Below are 16,488 nucleotides of genomic sequence, written 5' to 3'. Positions count from 1 at the left end.
CTTCTGTCACAAATCACCCCTGACACTCTTCTCCACCCACTCCACCCTGCCTGCACTCTCTTTTTCACCTCTCTTCTGCACTCCCTGTTACTTTGTACAGTTAACCCCAAGTATTTAAACTCATATGCCTTCATCACCTCTACTCCTTGCATCCTCACCATTCCACTGCCTCCCTCTCATTCATGCATAGGTAATCTGTCTTGGTGCTACTGACTTTCATTCCTCTTCTCTCCAGTGCATACCACTTCTCCAGGCTCTCCTCAACCTGCACCCTACTCTTGCTACAGATCACAATGTCATCCGCAAACATCATAGTCCACTGAGACTCCTACCGGATCTCTTCCGTCAACCTGTCCATCACCATTGCAAACAAGAAAGGGCTCAGAGCCGATCCTTGATGTAATCCCACCTCGAACCCATCTGTCATTCCAACCGCACACCTCACCACTGTCACACTTCCCTCATACATATCCTGCACCACTCCTACATACTTCTCTGCAACTCCCGACTTCCTCATACAATACCACACCTCCTCTCTCGGCACCCTGTCATATGCTTTCTCTAAATCCACAAAGACACAATGTAACTCCTGGCCACCTCTATACTTCTCAATCAAGCAAATCATCAAAGCATGATGAAAATAGACGAGGCTAAAGTAAAAGTTGGAGCCTCCTACCTCCTTGCCCAGCGGCATCCCACTGCCCAGGGCACAGGTCAGACCGATGACTTTGGCCACAAACGTCTTAAAGGTCAGGTACTCCTTCAGTACCACCCCTCTTAAGATGGTCTTCATCTCAGGAATCCCTGAACCTATGGAGAAGGCAGAAAAGAAGGGCAAAGAAGGACAGAATAGCTAGCACAGCAAAGTGGAGAGGAAAAGTCAGGCTGGAGGGAGGCAGTTCAAAGAGATTGGGATGAGAAGAGGAAATTAGAAGAGCAAAGAGGTGTATCTGAAGAAACGACAAGCTGTTATAAGCTGATTGACTGTGATGCAGCCCTCTATATGAATATGTCCTTAGGGATTTATTTCATGGATTTCATAGAGGCCTGCTTTACATAGATTAACAATGTAGACTCAGGTATATGCTCAACGTATGTGACCTCTGAATAAATGTCCGTGTCCTTGCGAGCTTTATGAGTCATTACAGAACCAATTACATTATTCAAACATCAAAATGTGTGCATTAATTTCAGTACAGTGTGCATCCATATGAATATGCACGACATGGTAATGAGGTGTATGTGTGTGCGTTTATGTATGCATGTGTGGGTGCATGTGTGTGTGAACAAGTGTAAGTATGTATGTGTGTGTGTGTGTCTCCATGCAAGCATGTGTGTACATGTGTCTTACCCACAGCCTGTGGAGACAATATCTGTGTAAATCCTGCTGAGAATGTGATGAGCACTACAGGATAGGTGACCCAGGCAATGTACTGGAGAAGCATGTTACTGTCCAGTCCACCATACATCCACTTCTGTGCTGCACACACACACACACACACACACACACACACACACACACACACACACACACACACACACACACACACACACACACACACACACACACACACACACACACACACACACACACACACACCACAAATGCAACTACATAAGTAACTATGCCTTGGCACAACACACAAAGATTTGCAGTCATGCCACCTAAAAACCTGTTTTCCGCAGCAATCAAGGTTTATCAGCCATGAACAGATTACCCGGTTTGTCTTCTCATTTGTATTCCTGTCTTCTGTACCTTTCTCCCTTCCCCTGTCACCTTCTCATCATCATTGTCTATGCTTTCCCTTCATCCATCTTCGTTGGCTGAGGTTGGTGGCCGCTGTTATCACCCCAGCTTAGCTCCCTTCCTTTTACACCATATATTTCATATCCAATTATGGATTCACTTCATTACAGAATGGACTTGACACATTCCCATGACTTAGCACATTTCTTTTCTTTTTTTTCTCCGAATTGTACTTACCCCACTCTTCCGAGCTGTCCCGGTCACTGCTCCACCCCCTCTGCCAATCCGGGGAGGGCTGCAGACTACCACATGCCTCTTCCAATACATGTGGAGTCACCAGCCGCTTCTTTTCACCTGACAGTGAGGAGTTTCACCAGGGGGCCATAGCACGTGGGAGGATCACGCTATTCCCCCCAGTTCCCCCTCCGACTGACCAGAGGAGGTGCTAGTGCAGTGAACAGGATACATACCCACATCCCGCTTCCCACCCGTAGACACGGTCAATTGTGTCTGTAGGGACGCCCGACCAAGCCGAAGGTAACGCGGGGATTCGAGCCGTAGATCCCCGTGTTGGTAGGCAACGGAATAGACCGCTACGCTACCCGGACGCCCCCAGCTTAGCACATTCATGTCTGTCATTTCTTTCCACATATGTGCTTTTAGTCAACGTTATACACTATCGAAACGCTTAAATCAGGCTATGCACATCTTCTGGGGTGCACCTTTGGTGAAATGTATGAAATAAGTTGAGCTCTGGTTGAACTCACATTCGAGACCAATGGTAAAATACCCAATAAAAACCACACCTGTGACCACATAACTTGTTAATTAGAAAATCAATGAGCGTCCACTTTGTCAAGACTGTTCCCATTAACTTTACTGCATGTTTAATGAATAAATTATTATTGAAGTTATCCCTTCATTGCCGATTACTCCCTTTGGTGCCTGACAGCACCCTCTGTTTTTTTTAGACAGTTATTGAAACCTGGGATTTGTCATGGCTTCCAGCTTAGATCTTCCACGTTTAGTTTTACTCTTCTCTGCCCCCCCCCCCAACACACAATAAAACCAAGTCTCTCTCTTCTGTCCCTTTGTTCCTTCGTCTCTGTCCTACCTTCTTGGCAGAAGGCGATGGCATAGTCCATGACCCAGCTGACCAGAGCCATGAGTAACCCCAGCAGTATGAGGAAGATCCAGTCCTCCCCGACCCGCGACATCAGGAACTTCTGACAGCGAGATGCACACACTGAGAAACATGGGGAGAGATAAGCGTAAGGACTGAAAACGACCACTGAACTACCAAATGTCATGGCGGGAACAGGAATTGAGGACCCAAATGCAGATGTGGCAATAGGTTAAACAAAATCAAACAACGGTACATCAGTTCATCTGGACCCAACGTTTAGTGAGAGAAACGTTTCATCACTCATCTAAGTGACCTCTTCAGTCTCAACTGACTGCAGGTGTCCCCACCCTTATAAACAATACAGTGGCATAACGACTGAAACCAACGACCAGTTTCATATGCAAATTACCGTGACCATTAACTAGAATTACAATGGCCATGTGTACTATTCATAGAGGATTTGGGAATGTTTGCAATCACAGCATTGTAAGATGGCGACAGATGTACTCTTAAGCCCCCCCGGTTCAGGGATGGTCATTCCCTCTTAACATAGATGGCCTTTTTGACTCCCCATTCAAACCAGCGTTCCTCACTATCAAGGATGTGCACATCCTCATCCCTGAAAGAGTGGTCACTGGCCATAGTCCTGGCCTGATGCATTAGCTCTCCTGTGTTGTGCCATCCTCTTGGCCAGTGTCTGTTTGGTTTCTCCAATGTACAAGTTACGACAATTGTCCTGGCACTTAACAGCGTACACTTTATTGCTCTGTTTGTGCCAGGGGACCTGATCCTCGGGGTGGATCAATTTATGGCGCATCGTATTTTGGGGTTTGAACGCAACTGAGACGTGGTGTTTGGAAAATATGCATCTCAACTGTTCAGAAACTCCCGCCACATATGGAATCACCACTGGTTAGGCAGATGTTGTCTTTCTCATCTCTTCAATCAGCTGGTGCACTGTTTGGGCGTCTTCCTGACTTTGACAAACACCCAGTTAGGATGACCACACTTAACCAGGGCCTGTTTAATGTGGGATTTCTCCCTTTCCCCGGCCGCTGTGTTGGTGGGGATGCTGTCAGCTCAGTGGTACAGCGTCCTGATGACTCCTAGTTTGTGCTCCAGTGGATGATGAGAGTCAAACCTTAAGTACTGCTCAGTATGTGTTGGTTTGTGGTAAACATCAACAAGAAAATGTCCCCCATCACCAATTGCAATTTCACAGTCTAAGAAGGCTAACCTGTCATTTTTAACATCCTCCCTGGTGAACTTGATGTGGTTGTCCACAGTTAATGTGTTCGGTGAAATCTGGTACATCCTGAGATATAATTTTAACCCAGGTGTCATCCACAAATCTGAACCAATGGCTAGGCAGTGTCCCTGGATAGGACGTCAGAGCCCTCTTTTGCACTTCCTCCATATACAAGTTGGCCACTACAGGTGAGACTGGGGAACCCATAGCATACCCATGCCTCTGCCTATGTTATTGCCCCCTGTATGTGAAGTACGTGGACTGAAGACTCAGTTTCAGGAGCAGACACACTTGATCAGTGTGATAGCTGGATAGCTCAGGCTTTCCATGCCGGAGATTGAGGGTTTCAAACCCCGGTTGGGACAAGTATTTAGTAATAGTCAGTGGCTTAGATTCCTAATGCTATATAAGCCAGCTACTTCAGATATGAGTGAGAGTAACATGAATAAAGTTATAACATGCAGAGTGACCAGCCATGCATCTCTCTAGGAGCTGCCCCCTTCCACAGGGAGCGTCAGGGTCTTCCAAGTGTTTGGAGGGGGGGGGTACCTCAGTGCTTTGTCCCACCTGGAGGGAGGCAACTTTGAACGGGAAGAATGGAAGGCTGAGGTCACCTTTATGTAAGCAGGAAGAAAGACAGGCAGACAGACGGACATACCACCCCCCAATATATTGATTTTACCCTCTCACTCATGGCGGGAGGTCTGCGGATTTAAAGATGAGGGGGAACTACTGGAGAGATTACACTCCGGGAGTGGTGGAAATTTGGGTGTGAGGATCCTTTGGGGAAGGGGAGAAATCCCACATTAAACAGGCCCTGGTCAAGTGTGGCTATCCTAACGGGGAAGATGCCCAAACAGTGCACTAGCCGATCGAGGACAACAGCTGTCTAAGCATTAACCAGTGGTGATTCCGTATGTGGCGGGAGTGTTGGAAAAGTTGAGATGTGTGGTGGACACGTATTGGGGATAGAATTCACCCCAGGAACTAAGGGTTAAGTCATGGTTGCCCTGGCAGGTTAACGCAGGGTTAAGTTATGGTTGTTCAGCCAGTTTTCTGATTATTCTTGCCGCCTCCGCTCAGTCGAGCTGTGGTTTTGTTGTCTCTCTGATTTACCGTGGATTAAAGAAAGTTGCCTACATGGCTAAAGTGTGAACCTACGGTCTTCTCCGTTCCTTCGGCTCTACAGATGCATATTTTCCAAACACCACGTCTCAGTTGTCCAAAGGAATTGAATCAAGTGCAACTGGACTTGGTTATGTATCCGTGAAGACGTTTCATGCCTTTCTGACTAGACCAAGCTAGTCTGACTGGCTGGTGATGAAACTCAGATATTTAGCCTAAACATCGGAACACAAAAGAGCCATTGACATCGTTAGCTCTGATAACTACTCCAAAGAGGCTAAATATCTGAGTTTCATCACCAGCCAGTCAGACTAGCTTGGTCTAGTCAGAAAGGCACAAACTGATGAAGCCCCTTGGATGAGAGGCAAAATGTCTTCACGGATATATAACCAAGTCCAGTTGCACTTGATTCAATTCCTTTGGATAACTATGACCTGGATGAATGAGAACATTCATAGACACATCCCAGTTGCTTTCAAACCCCAAAACACGCTGTGCCAGAAATTGGTCCACCCCAAGGATTAGGTCCCCTGGCACAAACAGAGCAATATAGTGTACGCTGTTAAGTGCCAGGAGGATTGCCGTGACTTGCACATCAGGGAAACTAAACAGTCACTGGCCAAGAGGATGGCACAACACAGGAGAGCTAACACGTCAGGCCAGGACTCTGCAGTCTACACCCAACTACAAGCCAGTGGCCACTCTTTCAAGGTTGAGGATGTGCACATCCTTGATGGGGAAGAAAGCTGGTTTCAAAGTCAAAGAGGCCATCTATGTGTGTGTGTGTGTGGGGGGGGGGGGGGCTAAGAACATCTGTTGCCATCTTACCATGTTGTGGTTGCAAACATCCCCAAATCCTCTACACATGGCCATTGTAACTCTAGTTCATGGATGGGCAACATGATCCAGAAAGGGCCAGTTTGGGTACAGGTCTTTGTTTCAACCAAGCAGTTACACACCTGAGTCTACAAATCAAGGCCCTTAGCAAAGACTATAGACCCTTTTACGTGTTTTGCTAGACCTTTCCTGGCAACTCACAATACAACAAGATGACATTTTAAAAACGTAAATATCAATCGATCAAAAATCCACTTGCACTCAGCATTGGTTGGAGATGGAGATGTTGCCTCTTTTGCTGCCAAAATGCATGCATACTATGCGTGATGTAGGTCATAAAAGGGTCTATAGGTTAACTAATAGAATCAGGTGTGTAACTGCTTGGTTGGAACAAAGACCTGCACCCACACCGGCCCTTTCTGGATCATGTTGCCCATCCCTGCTCTAGTTAATGGTCACACCTATTTGCATATGAAACTGATCGTTGTTTTCAGTCATTATGCCACTATTGTTTATAAGGGTAGGGATACCTGCAGTCAGTTTAGACTGAAGAGGTCAATGTTTCTGTCAATTAATGTTGTGTCCAGATGAATTGATTCAACTTTCTTTGATTTTCTTACCTGGATTATTGAGCATGCATAACGACAGATTAAACAAAAGGTTTACTGATAGGAAACTTACCAAGAACATGGTCGAGACACTAACACGGTACAGACGTGCAATGCTCTGACAACCAAACTTAAATGCACAGAAACTTGATTGAATAATCAACGACAACTTTGGGGCATATGGGTAACAGGGGAAAACTGGACAGGACTCGGGACTGGGATGGTGTCGTCAGAGCAGGACAAGACATGAGACAAAACCAGGGCTAGAACCAGGAGCAGCCACGACACCAAAACTAGAGTGGCACGGAGAAAGACTAGGCAAAAAAATACACAAAGCTCAGACTGGGAAGGAGATAGATGAAGGGTTAATGGAGGTCGACAAAAAAAGTGGGGGTGCAGGAGGGACCACAATATGAAAACAGCAACAATTTTGGTTTCACATAACACTAAAGAAGAGTAAAGACTACAAAAAAATCCAACAGGTGAAGCAGATGGAAAAATAATTTCCATCTATCAGGTAGGGCCATTGAGTGAAAGAGCAGTTGCTATCTCAAAGTGGTTTTTATGGGGGGGAGGGGTGACGTTTGTGAGATAGAGTAAGAGAGAGGAAGAAGGACAGAGGCCATGTCATCTATCTTAAATATGGAGAATACAAAACAAAACCAAGCTAGGTCAGGGTTATAAATTCTACCAATACATTACAATCTATAACTCTGAGCTAGGTCAGCTAAAAGAAGCATCAACTGGACTCATTTCTTCTCTCTTGACTGTGGGCACCAAAACCTGGAATTCACTCCAAAATCCAGAGCATCCATAGATGTGTCTGTCCCTTGGGAGGCTAAAAATGTGCTCCTAACACATTTGCCGGATCCATATTTCACAAAAAAAAATTATTTTACATTTGAAGAGCTGCTGAAACATGATGGATTGCATGAGAGGGTTATGGTTGGGGGGGGGGGTAGACAGACAGTAGTTATTCAGGTCACGGGGGGATGCTGAGTTTCCCGGGGGCACTGGGGTACAATTGTGTTTATAACAGGGCAAGCTGCCTGCTAGCCAGGTCACCTGCCGGTTGGCGAGTTGCCCACAGAAACAAACACACAAGTGTGTGTGAGTGCACATGGACAATTCACACAAACATGTCCATGTGTGCCCGAAACGCCACACACGGCGGAAACACACAAGTAGAAATGAATTACTCCACACTTCAAATAGGTTTATTTCAAGACAAACACGAAAGTGGCATGTTTGACTCAACTTCCCTCACACGCTCTCTGATGCATGCAATGCAGCGATACACAGTCATGTGCCACAGAGGAGGGCCATGTGTTTGCAGGTTTTCATTCCTACCCAACACTACACTGTTGGATTTCCCAAATTAGCGCTCCCCGTATAATGGATGGTGTGTTAATTACTGAAATCAGCTAGTGTGGAGTTTAGTTGGATTAAAACACCTGCATACACATTGCCTTCTATCACACATGATATACAGTATTCATTTCTCAGCGTATGGCACATTCCTCTGCACAGCTTCCCTCTTATGTCATCTTCCTCTTTCTCTGCATACACACATTAAAACACACACTCATGCACACACACATACACACACACACAAACGGACCACACACACATACACACACTTTATCTGGCACCTATAAAGCAGTCTTTTGCCCAGTACTTCCATATGCCCCTTGGCTAGCACTCACATCCGCAGGCACAGCGGTGTGTGCACAGATGTCTTGTACCGAGCCCCATAATAAAATCACACTAATTACCAGATATTTTCTTCACCTCTGCTCGTCCTGCACCGCATCACCTGAGGCAAGCTAACAGGAAACCAAATCCCAACACACACGGAGGCATATACCTGTATCTACTATATAGATCTGTGTGGCGCTTTAACCGCACTGCAACCACACAACCACCGAATGAACGGCAAAAGGAGTAAAAAAAAAAGATTTCGCAAAGCACAATAGATCAATACACGCTGTGCTGGGGTTTTTTTAAGCAACTTTAAGACAGAAATCGGAGACAGGTTAGTCATAAACTTCCTGATAAATCAAGGTATGACGCACTCCGCCAGTCATGGAGTGCATGAAGCAACGAGACTGTGGTTCATTACGGTGCAACATTTCTATACGTAAAAGGAAGAAATCAAGAGGAAAAACACCGGCTTCACTGTTACAAACTCCAACCCAGCCCTGCACATATCTCTCCCAATGCATGGGTGGGATACACCCAGGCTCTCTCTCTCTCTCTCTGTCACGATCAGTAGCAAAGCTTTTGACTGTGTGTGTAGGCTGCATCATTCAAAAGCTATGGCTCTGGTTACGGAGCAGAACTGAGCCGCACACTCATCCTCCCACTCCCAGGGGTGATGATGTTCCCACACACAATCACACATGCAAATGCACACACACACACACACACACACACACACACACACACACACTGGTACAAGCACAGACTGATACACGCACACATTCAAGAAACACACTAATACACCCACTTCTACCAGCGGGAGGGTTCTGAGATGCAGGTAAGGGTGAGAATCTGTGGTTGAGTCCCAAACACATTACATAACTAGGTACCAGCAGATTCTAACCCCCATCTGGTCACCTGTGCAAAAAAAAATAATATATATATATATATATATATATATATATATATATTAAAAAAAATCATGTATTGCACACACAAATCTGCACCAACAGAAAAGCAGACACTCGCAGATAGACACGGACGTAGACACGGACACACATAGATACACACATATATAAATAGAACCTAAAAATCATTTTGGCTGATAATCTGAAAGTGATTGTTCTAAATGACTTCCATTACAGCGTGGCGGACAGGCTGGTATGATATAGTGTGGCTTCACCTATGGTGTAATCTATAAAGGTTTAATCAGCGCTCACAAGGGCAAAGAGACAAAGACAGAGAGATCTTGGAAAACAGCCACACTGACTCGCTTATCTGTGCAAGCACACATACAGTATATGCTCTCTCTCTCTCTCTCTCTCTCTCTCTCTCTCTCTCTCTCTCTCTCTCTCTCTGTCTCTCTCTCTGTCTCTCTCTCTCTCTTTCTGAAATTGTCAAAGGTTGTTTTTTTTTGGTAGCTAGCTGAAAGTAGAGACCCTAGCTTGGAAAAGCACACACACACACACACAAACACAGTCACAGTCTGCCTCTCTACTACTGTTGAGCGCATCAGTCTCAAGTGGACCTCTCTCCTGCTGTTGCAACTCTCTTGTTTCCAGTGATCTGGAAAGAGCAGACACAAAATAACGTGACAGCGGAGATCAGAGTTTTAGTCACACAAACACAAACGCACACGTACGCCCCTGAACACACTCACACCTATGAGGAAACACGTACACGCGTGCACACACGCAGACATGCGCTGGCAGCCAGCAGAGGGGGCTGACTCGACATTGAGACCACCCTGTCGGCTGGAGGTCATTGCTCAGATCAGTCGCGTTTCATCTTGTCCACATGTTCTCCTCCTCCCCCGAGTAAGCTAAGCACACCGGGGTACTTTAAAGAGTCCGTGTTTTCACACAAGTGCCACTCTTTGCTTACAACCCCTGCGGTGGGGGGGGGGGGCAGCTTTAGGCTTTACACGCGCACACCGGATCCTCGTTGGTGAGCGTTCATTACCTTTTTTTTGGTCCATTTCCGGTGTGGATTGAGGACCCTTTGTTCACAAACCTACCACTTTAATCACTGGCCATAGCGCAGAGAATTAGGATTCAGTTTGTTTGTTTGTTTTCTCTCCTTTGTTTGTTTGCTCGTTCGACGACCATCACTTACTTTGGCACTTAGCGCAGGGGTCTTTCTCATATTCCAGTAGATCCGCAGCACGGCTGCGGACGCTGGTGTTCCTCCGCAGCCCCCCGCCATCCCGCACTCCTCCATCCCGTAGACGGGCCGCCTCCTCCTTAGCATAGACACCCAGCTCTTGGGTGTACCGCCCATACATCTGTGTGTGTGTGTGTATATATGACAGAAAGAGAGAGGGGGGTTTATAAGGAACGCATTTATAGTGAAACTGCATTGCAATCATGAACAAAAAGTTAAGAATGGTGCAGCATATTAATTTTCCCATGAATTATATTTTTTATGCACCACCCCCACTAGAAATCGTAGGAGACATAGGTTCCAAGTTTGGTTTGTTGTAAATGAAAGAAGAACAAATAATCAATACGTTTACTGGGTGTATCTCACAATATCACAGTCATGTAATGACTTCTCTTCAGACAGATGAACAGCAAATAGGTTCCCCTGCCAGCTATGAACCGATTAATTGTGCTCAGGGCTGGCACACAATTGACTCCTAATGATGATGGGCGGAGCTTTCAGCGAACTGCGCAGAGTCAATCAAGTATAAAGCCTAGCAAGGGGGACATGGTGGTCACTGCCGTGACTCTGCCTGGTGTGTGGACAGCATCAACAGCACAATGGGGCCGCAAAACTCTCTGGTGGCTGTTGTAGTAGTTGCGGTTTTAGCTTCTGTTGTTACTGCACAGCAGAAACTTTCTTCACAGAGACCCAAGCTACATCAGAGGCCAAAACCCCCTTCCCCGCAGATGCCGAAGGCTCCTGTCCTTCCAGTTCCCACGGATAAGTGCCAAGTAGAGGAGGCCGATAGGCTCCAGTGTGGGTACCCTGGCATCACGGCAGAACAGTGCAAGACGATTGATTGTTGTTTTGCCGGGAACCAGTGCTTCTATGGAAAAGCAGGTATGTGCCTTGTTGCAGTAATTCTACATGTACCGAAACAAATGGGCTTGGTATGTGTGAGAGCCAACACGGTTGTTCTTACAATTTGTTTTCCAGTGACCGTACAGTGCACAAGAGATGGCCAATTTATAGTGGTTGTGGCCAGGGATGCCACTGTGCCCTACATCGACATAGATTCAGTCAGCCTGCTCGAATCAACCGATGCCTCCTGTAACCCTGCTGACATCACCGCTGCCTTTGCCATCTTTCAATTCTCTGTAACTGCATGTGGCACGCAAGTGACGGTGAGGTCCCCCCCCCCCCCTTTTTAAACTGGCATGTGTAAAATGGCTGTTTCTGGAAATAAAACTGGAAGGTTCTCTTCCTCTTGCAGGCACAAGAGGATTATGTGGTGTATGAGAACCATGTGTCTTCGTCATATGAAGTGGGAATGGGGCCCAGAGGCTCAATCACTAGGGATAGCCACTTTGAGTAGGTTTCCAGTATTGGGATTATTTGGGTGGCATCATGCTTTCAGAATTGCATGTTCTCCAGTCTTGACATGGAGGTAATTTTGTTTTTTTAATTCTCCAGGCTGTTGTTCCAGTGCATGTACTCCAGCACTGCTGTGGAAGCCCTTATCATGGAGGTGAATACTGTTCCTCCACCACTACCTGTAGCTGCTCTTGGACCCCTCAGAGTGGAACTCAAACTGGCCAATGGACAGTGCCGCAACAAAGGCTGTATAGAAGGTAAACTGCACAACTACTGCTAATTGGTGCCAAGAATACTTTAAATTAACTACTTCTCTCCTTCTAGAGAAGGATGCATATACCTCATTCTACACTGCATCAGACTACCCAGTTACCAAGGTCCTGAGGGAACCACTGTATGTTGAGGTGTCCATCTTGGAACGGACTGATCCCAACATTGTTCTCCTCCTGGAGCACTGCTGGGCCACCTCAACCCCCGATCCTGACGGCCTCCCACAGTGGGACATCCTGGTTGACGGGTAAGTAGGGTGGCTTTTTATTCTGCGTGACTTGCTGTTAATAACTTGAGTAATTTATTCTGACACAATCGCCAGGTGTCCCTACAAGGATGACCGTTACCTTACTACAGTGATACCTGTGGAAAGCTCCCATGGAATTGTGCTCCCCAACCACCACAAACGATTCAGTGTCAAGATGTTTGCATTTGTGGATCAAGACACCTTCACAACTCAAAACGACAAGGTAAAGCTCAGGGGATTTTTTTTTTAAGACTTGGGACTGAATTTTGGTTCACTGCCAATAATCCCTGCAACAATTTTCTTGTAGGTGTTCCTCCACTGTGCTACAGCTGTGTGCCATCCAAGCAGCACCACATCATGTGACCAGACCTGCCACAGGCGCCGGCGACGTGAGTTATTTGCCAGTCCCCCCCCCTACAAACTTCTTGTGTGTGTGTGTGTGTGTATATATAAAATATGCACGCTTGACTAGAATTCCTTGTTCCCCTACAGGACGACATGTTGCTGTAAAAGTTGCCCCAAACCAGACGGCATTGGTGTCGAGTGGGGAAGTGATCTTGACTGCTAAACCTCTCCTGTCATGAACTGGAGGAAACCACAGTCGTGCTAGTGACTATCCATTGATGGATTGAACTTGGATTTTAAAATAAAAAAAACTTTCATGGCATGGTAACAAACGTTTGTGTTAAATCCCCCCCCCCCAAAAAAATCAAGTCTTTAAAGCTATGGTCCATCAAAGATGCTGTTCTGTCTTGTAATACAAAACCCTTGTACCTGGCCAGTGCTGACTTATGAGGAGGCTGCATTACAAATGTTTATGTTCTTCATGCCCTGATGGAAGGCTAGCGACTTAGTTTTAACATGTATGGGGGGGGTAGTCCCAAATGAGCCATGTCGTTCATAATGGCTACTTTTCTGCATTAAAAACGCCTAAGATCTGCACCCCAGTTAAAATGTTTATTTTTGAGTATAGCCTATTGCAACTCCAGCTGCAATGCTCCTGGTTTCTATGTATGCTACAGTTCAAATCCCTCCTCCACTGTTGTGTGCACCAACGCTTCCACCCTCTCGTTGAGATGGGCATCACGATTTCTCCAGACTTTCCTGATTACATGAACGGGTGAAGCACAGAGCAGTTATGGGCTCAATCTGACAGACGAGGAGAGGGCTATGGTGTTGGCCTCTGCCACACTTCATCCTCCACCTGTCAGCAATGCATAAGCAGACAGTAGCAAAAGCAAGTCGTTTTATAGCCACTCGGCAAAATCCCAAAGGAAATGAGCCATGGATATGTGCTGACAAATGGGCAGAAGCTGTAGACAAGCGTGTCAGTGGAACAATGCTTTCGCCAGTTTTGCTGTCAATTGCATCTTTGCTACCACACGTCTTTGTAAAGCGAACTTAACACAATTTTGGCTCGTACAAGCCTGCTTCCTTCCAGAGACGAGATCAGAAATCGATTTGGAGGAAACGGTTTTGACACAGACTGCTACTGACAAATTGGTATACAATATATGCTTATGCTTGGCTCACATACACCAAATTTCTTTTCCTAATTATGTATAGTATATCCAGGTACACGTGCGCACTCGCAAACACTGACGAGGAGTGCTAGTGTTTCTTAGTCCTTCAAGGCGATCAGTTGCCATCTGGAGTACAGCCCCCCGGGATAATGGCAGGTGGGCCCTTGTAAGTTAAATTGGCTGTGATTAGTAACCTGTTTACCTCCCACAATACCATCTGCACCAGCGTTGGTTCACTTCCCACATAAGCTGACCCATCGGTAACCATTTAGTTCCCTCACTTACCCTTTCTACACAACCTCCCACACCGCGATCAGTTTACAATAACACCACGCTGTGCTAAGCATTTCCTGTTCTGTTCCCTGACACTAAAATGCAACTTTCCACTCAGGTTTATCATTCGGATTATAACCAGATCCACGTTTACTTTGGTACCTTACAAATTACCACCAGCTTCAAGGCTGCCATCTTATTTATTTATTTACCCCCCCCCCTTTTCTCCCCAATTGCACTTGGCCAATTACTCTATTTTTCCGAGCCGTCCCGGTCGCTGCTCCACCCTCTCTGCCGGTTCAGGGATGCCGGCTCCGATACATGTGGAGTCGCCAGCCGCTGCTTTTCACCTGACAGGAGTTTCGCCAGGGGAACGTAGCGCGTGGGAGGATCGCGCTAGTCCCCCCCCCCCCATCCGAACAGGCGCCCTGACCGACCAGAGGAGGCGCTGTTTCAGCGACCAGGACACATACCCACATCCGGCTTCCCACCCGCAGACACGGCCAATTGTGTTTGTAGGGACGCCCGACCAAGCCGGAGGTAACACGGGGATTCGAACCGGCGACGGAATAGAGCGCTACGCTACCCCGCCGCCCCAAGGCTGCCATCTTCACCAGCATGTCAGCTATAGCACTTTAACTGCTTTGCAACATTAATCTTCTTCTTTCGGCTTGTTCCGTGCTTCCCAGGGGGTCGCCACATCGGATTTTGTTAGTTTCTATCGGTACCCTGTGAGGGCACAGCACCGATGGCGGTCTTGTCAATCCGCGTAATGATTTGGCAAAATGTTACGTCGGATGCCCTTTCTGACACAACCACCAACCCTGTGGAGGGGGGCACAGGTAAAGCGCTGGATGCCATCCCACTATTCATGGGCCTGTCGCTTTGCTACGCTAATAGCTTACAAAATGTGTTGGCCTAACAATACAAGTGACATTAAAAGTTGTTTTTTTGTGAGCAGACAACAGGGACAAATGTTTCTTATACAGGCTTGAACACGTAAAATGTTCATCCTTGCTTCCTGTTTTTGTATTCATGATGCACATTTATGAGACAGTTTTTGGTAGAGATGGGTGTTGTCAGTCCTGAAACCCCTCAATCATGTGCACTGTACTGTGAAAAGCACACGGGGTGTGCGGAACCAAGGGAATATGGCGAGGGCTAACACAATTTGGCTAATATGAGCCCTCTAGAGACTCCAGGGACCAGATTGGAAATCGAATCAGAGGAGGAAATGAAATATTTGACTCATCCCGCTGTTGCATTACTATAGGTAACGGAAGGCTGGTTTTAGAACAGTTACCTATGAGTCACATCTCGCAAACGCACGTGCACGCGTGTGCGTGTAAGCCGGTGAACAGACCCGTGTGTTATGTATGCACACATCGACAGTGCTGCATTTGATTTGGTGCTGTTCTATTGTGCTGGGATCGATTGGTGATGCCTGCGGGCTCTGGGTTGTTTGATCGGGTCTGCCTTTGATGCTGTGTCAGTCTAAATAAAGAATGCCACGGAGAGGTTGTGTCGAGCGACAGCGCTGTGTCCTGACGTGATTTCTAAACTTAATATTGGCGACGAGGATGGCTGATATCTCCCACCCACCACCTGCCCCCTTCCTGGCATTACCTGGCGAGCCTCCGGTACCATGGACTCGCTGGCTACGTAGTTTTGAAAATTACATCATCGCCTCAGGGCTCGACGACGTGAGCCAGGCTAGGAAGACGGCTCTGTTGCTACACTGCTTGGGAGCAGAGGGTCATCGTGTGCTCGGGTCTCTGGGGAACGTCACAAGCTTTGCCGAAGCTGTGGGACTTATGAGCACCTATTTCGCTGCTCCACAGAGTGCCCTCCTTCGGCGATTTATATTCCGTCAGCGACACCAACTGCCTGGTGAGTCTGTGCGGCAGTACGTGGCTAATTTGCGAGGGCTAGCTAGCTCATGCAAGTTTGGCGCGCTTCAGGACGAGATGGTTCGCGACCAGCTAATCGAACACACCAACAACGCAAAGGTGCGTGAGACTCTCCTGCTGGAAAAAGACGATCTGCTGCTGTCCAGAGCAATTACCATCGCACTACAGGTTGAGGGAGCAGCTGAGTGTGCTGCTATGCTAAATACACAGCAAGTGGCCACCTCCAGTCAAGCTGCCAACGACTCCTCCCTCTACTCACGGCTGCCCCTCGGGACGCAACCCAGCCAGAGCGAGGCGGGCGCCGACTCCACTGGGGACGTCTTGCAACTGCAACGACGGCGTTCTCGGCCCCG

The 16,488-nt window shown here is 47.1% G+C and overlaps 2 protein-coding genes across 2 annotated transcripts in view; one reads left to right on the top strand and one right to left on the bottom strand.

The window, feature by feature from the left end:
- clcn2a (chloride channel, voltage-sensitive 2a) overlaps nucleotides 1-16,488 on the bottom strand; it is a 104,955-nt gene that overhangs the window by 18,074 nt on the left and 70,393 nt on the right. The window contains exons 2-5 of the mRNA XM_056293120.1: nucleotides 10,509-10,677; nucleotides 2,862-2,993; nucleotides 1,352-1,480; nucleotides 677-810 (exon numbers count right to left, since the gene is read on the bottom strand). Of these exons, the coding sequence (XP_056149095.1) occupies nucleotides 677-810; nucleotides 1,352-1,480; nucleotides 2,862-2,993; nucleotides 10,509-10,677 (564 nt within the window). The remainder of the gene's footprint in view (nucleotides 1-676; nucleotides 811-1,351; nucleotides 1,481-2,861; nucleotides 2,994-10,508; nucleotides 10,678-16,488) is intronic.
- Nucleotides 11,285-13,013, top strand: LOC130123844 (zona pellucida sperm-binding protein 4-like). Its single transcript, XM_056293152.1, has 8 exons — nucleotides 11,285-11,438; nucleotides 11,535-11,722; nucleotides 11,812-11,909; nucleotides 12,012-12,169; nucleotides 12,237-12,429; nucleotides 12,505-12,652; nucleotides 12,737-12,818; nucleotides 12,922-13,013. Exons 1-8 carry the CDS (start codon nucleotides 11,285-11,287, stop codon nucleotides 13,011-13,013), a joined length of 1,113 nt encoding a protein of 370 aa, XP_056149127.1.

This window comes from Lampris incognitus, chromosome 14, assembly GCF_029633865.1.
Source record: "Lampris incognitus isolate fLamInc1 chromosome 14, fLamInc1.hap2, whole genome shotgun sequence".
NCBI lineage: Eukaryota > Metazoa > Chordata > Actinopteri > Lampriformes > Lampridae > Lampris > Lampris incognitus.
Note: the sequence above shows the minus strand (reverse complement) of the source record. Positions and strands in the feature narration are given on the sequence as shown.

Excerpts from the sequence above, each read along its gene's own strand:
- LOC130123844 (XM_056293152.1), top strand. The coding sequence starts at position 11,285 with ATGCCGAAGGCTCCTGTCCTTCCAGTTCCCACGGATAAGTGCCAAGTA. Across the intron at positions 12,430-12,504 it reads TGGGACATCCTGGTTGACGG|GTGTCCCTACAAGGATGACC; the intron begins GTAAGTAGGGTG and ends CACAATCGCCAG. Across the intron at positions 12,819-12,921 it reads CTGCCACAGGCGCCGGCGAC|GACGACATGTTGCTGTAAAA; the intron begins GTGAGTTATTTG and ends GTTCCCCTACAG.